The sequence below is a fragment of the Oratosquilla oratoria genome, chromosome 11 (genome assembly GCF_046742065.1).
Source record: "Oratosquilla oratoria isolate Oo_2021 chromosome 11, ASM4674206v1, whole genome shotgun sequence".
Lineage (NCBI taxonomy): Eukaryota > Metazoa > Arthropoda > Malacostraca > Stomatopoda > Squillidae > Oratosquilla > Oratosquilla oratoria.
Window position 1 is genome coordinate 29,186,231 of NC_134787.1, and position 5,624 is coordinate 29,191,854.

The following is a 5,624-nucleotide window of genomic DNA, read 5'->3' on the forward strand; positions in this document are numbered from 1 at the left end:
TTCCGACGAAACGCATACCCATACGACACTCAATTTGCAATATAATATAAGCGTTTACGACGCTCAATTTGCAATATAATATAAGCGTTTACGACGCTCAATTTGCAATACAATATAAGCGTTTACGACGCTCATTTTATCATCTAATAAGCGTTTACGACGCTCATTTTATCATCTAATAAGCGTTTACGACGCTCATTTTATCATCTAATAAGCGTTTACGACGCTCTTATTATGAGTTTTAACGAAACTCACTAAATTATCAGGTAAATACGACAACGTGCATACGACTCCGTCGGTCACAACCGCTATGTCGTCTTCCGACGAAACCCATACCCATACAAGCAGGAAGTCGGGCGCCTCCTCTCACGGAGGAGAAACAAACCAACATACTCACAAATACAAGCATAAATCAAGCAGGTCAAGCAACAGTACTTCCCATCGGGATAGAAATACTCGCGTTGGCGCTACGCATCGAAGTCTAGAAGACATGGCAACCGCCCCTCCCCCACCCCCCGACAGTCCACGTCACGTACTGCTTTCCAAGTACATGACGACTCCTCAGCCCCTTGGCACACAGTACTGCAAGCCATCGCTGAACTGAAGAGTGATATGGATCAACTAAAAGCGGAGAGGCGGCAAGATGTTTCGCAGAGACCGGAAACCCACAACGATGCCAGACCGGGCACTAGTTCAACCAGGAAGGAAGCAGGGCCTGTTACGGCTTACGCCCTCTCCAGGTAACTTTTCGGTTTTTATCTCCGACGGAAGCAGCAGTGAAGAAGGTGAGTTGCATGAAGATTTCCCCATTGGCAGTATTTTGATGCAGTCCTCTAAGGCTTTCGGCCCAGTTGACGAAGTCTCCGGAGATGTTGCCAAACATGTGGCAGACATGGTCAATCAAATATTTGACCACGGCATGAGGGAGGACACCTATAAAGAAATTGCGGAGGACGAGAGTACCAAGAGGCCCGGTAATTGCCCTGCTCTCTCCCCAGTTGAGTGCAATATGCAAATTTTGGAGGCGCTGAAACAGGACGCTAAAAAAGCAGACTTACGCATGAAGGAAGTCAACAAAGATATAACTAAGGCAGCTTCCATCATCATCAAGTCACTTTCGGTGCTTGACAAAGTGGCCCAGGTGCTCTGGCACTGTTAGGTCATGCCAACTACCGTAACAACTTGGTTCGCCGTTTTAACATCAAACGGGAAATAAATCAAAAGTACTCACACCTATGCTCAGACAAAGTGCCCATGTCACGCTTTCTGTTTGGGGATGACCTCTCGCAATCCGCAAGACAAATCAAAGAGGCGGAAAAACTCGAAAGCAAAATCACAGCCAAATCCCCCTTTCCATCCTGGAAGCCAGGCGCATGGAAGTTTGGAAGTGGGAAGACAAGAACCCAGTTTAAAGGACACACAATATTTCAACCCTATGGACAGCGGAGGCTAGGACATAGGGCCTTGGATTAAAAAAATTCCAAAGGCAAGGGACGCAGCACTCCCCGACAATAAACCAGGCAAGTACCAACTTTGTGGCAGGTTCTGTTCACAGATTTGTGCATGAGTGGCAAAAAATCACTAGTGATACATATATTCTAGACATAGTCAAACATTGTCACCTGAATATTAATGTCAATATCGGTTACCTGTGTTTTGAGAATGTGGAATATAACTTTAGCCTGGCGGAACAAAAAATTAAACAACCACATTCCCTATATCCATTTCAAAATGGAGAACTTTGAACAAGCTATCAGACTGATAAATGAAGGGGACTATATGGCATCTGTGGATCTTATACATGCCTACTACTGTATTAGAATTGCGGAAGAACAGCAAAAATTCCTTTGCTTTCAGTGGTATGGCAAAGCTTATCAGTTCACCTGTCTCCCAAATGGAATTTCAGAAGGACCCAGACTTTCTACCAAACTCATGAAACCTATCTTTGCTACTTTAAGAGAAAAAGGCTTTACCATCACCAGCTTTATTGATGACACTCTTATGAGCAGTGCTTCTCTTTCTGGATGCTATGATTGCATTAATTCTACCATTGAATTACTCACGAAAATGGGCCTTTGTATTAACGTTGCAAAATCTGTGCTAGAACCCACTAAAAGTATCGAATACCTTGGCAATGTCATTGACTCGGACAAAATGATTGTTACGTTACCAATACATAGGAAAGAAAGAATTCTACTTGGATGTAAACACCTAATAGCTAAGACTAGTGACAAAATCAGAGAAGTAGCCAGGGTGATCGGGCTTCTAGTTGCTGCCTTCCCAGCTGTGGAACTTGGAAAGTTACACTATCATCACCTTGAATCGGCAAAGGTTACAGCATTGTGAAGGAGTTATGGGAACTTTGAGGATAAAATGTTGATCACCGATGAAATGAAAACGGACCTGACTTGGTGGATCAAACATGTTGAGACCCAACATAGGCGAATAATTCACCCAACTCCTGAAATTGTCTTATACTCAGATGCTTCAGACTTAGGTTGGGGTGGCTGCATAAATCATCAGTCAGTCAATGGAAGATGGATGTCAGAGGAAAAGAAGCTTCACATTAATACCCGGGAACTCATAGCTGTGCTCCTTACATTAAAATCTCTTGCAAATGAGGTCAGAGGAAAGCACATCAAAGTTTTCTGTGACAACACTACAGCAGTTAACTACATCAATGAAACGGGAGGCACTAAGTCGGTAGCATGTAACAATGTCTCCTCTGATATTTGGAACTGGTGTCTAAACAATGATGCCTGGATCACATGTTCCTACATTCCTGGGAGTGATAATACTTTGGCTGATACAGCATCCAGGAACTTCAATGACAGACATGAATGGAAGTTTGATGAGAAATGTTTTAAGAAATTAAGCATCATTTTTGGCACACCCAACATTGATCTATTTGCATCTAGGTTGAACGAACAAGAGCCTCAGTTTTGCTCCTGGAGGCCAGACCCAGAATCAAATTATTGTGATGCATTCAACCTTAATTGGGCAACATTAGGTCTCATCTACATTTTCCCCCCTTTCTGATCGCTAGATGCCTGCAGAAGTTAAGAGAAGAAGGGGCCAGAGGTTGGATGATAGTTCCATTTTGGACATCACAGCCCTGGATGGGAGCACTACTCAGGCTGCTCGTTGAAGATCCAAGAATCATAATGAGGAGAAAGAAAGTGCTGGTGTGGCCCCTGTCGACGGAAGAACGTCCCATCATGTCCCATACCAGATTGATGGCCTGTCTACTTTCTGGAAAGCCTGCGAGAATGAGGCATATCTGAAAAAGGTACGGACCTTATCTTGGCATCATGGAAACCCGGAACTAGCAAACAATACAGATCACATATCAACAGGTGGGCACAATTTTGTCATAGACGGGACATCAATCCCACTACTCTCATTGTAACTGACGTCATAAACTTCTTAACAGAAACTTTCCACAGAGGTGTGGGTTACAACAGTAGTAACACGGCGAGGGGGGCCCTATCCTCGCTGGGGATAGTTGTGGACGGATGCAGGGCAGGCAACCATCCCCTAGTAATCAGGTTAATGAGGGGAGTTTTCAACCTGAGGCCTTCAATGCCTAGATATAAGGACACCTGGGATGTACCTGTATTAACAAAACTGAAACAGTTGGAACCCTTACAGTCTCTCCCACTGAAAGAACTTACACTCAAACTAGTAATGCTGATGGCACTTACACAAGCTGCCAGAGTTCAGACCCTACACTTACTAGTACTCAAGAATATAAGCATAAAGGAAGAAGCTATTGCAGTCTGGTTAGGGGACAACATTAAACAATGTCACCCTGGATTTAACATTCAGTCTGTGAAGTTCTTTCCCTACACTAAGGAGGAAAGTTTGTGTGAGTGTGCATGACTTTGCGCACATATCTGGAAAAAACAGAACACCTCCAAGACGAGACAGGGAAGAAGGATGGAAGACTCCTCATAAGCTTCATCAAACCGCACAAGCCGGTATCAAGAGACACAATTGCAAGATGGATCAAGCATGTACTTACTATCTCTGGAATTGACTCTACCAAATACACAGCGAACAGTGTCCGCTCGGCTGCTGCCTCTCAAGCTAGATCCATGTCCGTACCTATACGCCACATCATGTCCAAAGCTGGATGGTCAAGAGAATCGACCTTTGCCAAACACTACAACAAGGAAATTGTACAGGAGGGAGACCCATTCCAAGATGCAGCACTGGATTAGCTTGGGCACACTAAATTTGAAATGGAAGAATTATGGAACGGCCCCAACTTCACCTGCCTAAGAACTTCTGAGGCACGACACCCACATGTCTTCAAAATCTCATATGTTTGCGAACCCTCAGCAGAATTGTGATTTGCTGATATAAAATTACTGAAGTACATGAGACTTACCATAGGTTAGTTGAGATGTGCTTCTGGTTTTATGAAGCAAATCAATTCTGCTAAAGGGTAAGCATTCATATGCCCTCCTCTCCTCCCCTTATACATAACCAACTGGGAATCTCTCCATTACAAAATAATAAAGTTCCAGGTTATCATGTGGGTGCTCGTATTATTCAAAGACTGTCGGACCAGCTGGGCGAAGCATATCTCATATGAATGCTTTCCCTTCAGCAGAATTGATTTGCTTCATAAAACCAGAAGCACATCTCAACTAACCTACGGTAAGTCTCATGTACTTCAGTAATTGTCTCATCAGTTGTAAACAATTTGACTAATCAGAAAATACAAGAAGAGTTGGGTGTTTATAATCAACTAATGCCATGCCAGACTTACGGTACCTAGAATGATCTTAAATAATAAAGAAACTTTGTAAATGATCTACTGACTTCTGTGAATTTTGAGACACTACAATTGAACTATAAAAAAAATACATCTATGGGGATAATCATAATTCACTTATTTACAAATATTTCAGAAAGTTGTATGACATTATAGGACAAATGTTGATCTAATGGAACTCTATTTTACGGAAACTTGTATATATATTCTGGCAATATTCATGTTTTCCGCCAATTCACAGAAACTAAGCCCAACCAGTCTACTTACTGGAGTGGCCACTACCATCTTTGTAGTGCTGCCAGTCTGTTTTCAGTTTTAAAACTGTGTTAGCATTCCATTGCAGTGATTCCCAGGATTTGATACTTTTTTGTGATACAGTACCAACAACTCAGCTTGACATGAGCTTTGAGAGGCCATGTTTGTTTTTGTTTGTTGTAGAAGATGAACTAACATTAGTCTGAGGTTAGACCTATCTTGAATGTTGAGTAGGACTAGGACTAAATACATTGTCTTATGTACATACATACATTCATATACCAAGGCTTTTTCCCCCTTACAAGGGAGGTAGCCAAAAAGGAAAAGGCATAAAATTATTCTTACCCATTCCATCCCTGAATACACTCCACACCCCTCCACCCTCCATCTTATCTTAGCACCTCCTGGATGACGGGTCATCCCTGCACCTTGTCCACTGCCCTGGGTCAGAAGCAGTGTCACAAGACACAGCACATCCATAGCAAGGCCACTTCATTAAATCGGCGACCCCCCCCCTCTCCGTCCCCCCATGCATAAAAGGAGAAGACGGGGAGAAATCCCTTCGGGCTGCATCAAATTTTGCTCA

The 5,624-nt window shown here is 43.0% G+C and overlaps 1 protein-coding gene and 1 pseudogene across 1 annotated transcript; both read left to right on the forward strand.

The window, feature by feature from the left end:
* Window positions 1–826: 826 nt before the first annotated feature.
* LOC143029998 (uncharacterized) lies at window positions 827–1,473 on the forward strand (annotated as a pseudogene).
* A 900-nt stretch (window positions 1,474–2,373) lies between these two features.
* On the forward strand, window positions 2,374–3,039 carry LOC143029999 (uncharacterized). Its single transcript, XM_076193208.1, has one exon. It carries the CDS (start codon window positions 2,374–2,376, stop codon window positions 3,037–3,039), a length of 666 nt encoding a protein of 221 aa, XP_076049323.1.
* Window positions 3,040–5,624: the final 2,585 nt, after the last annotated feature.

Coding starts and splice junctions, on each gene's coding strand:
- LOC143029999 (XM_076193208.1), top strand. CDS start 2,374: ATGTTGATCACCGATGAAATGAAAACGGACCTGACTTGGTGGATCAAA.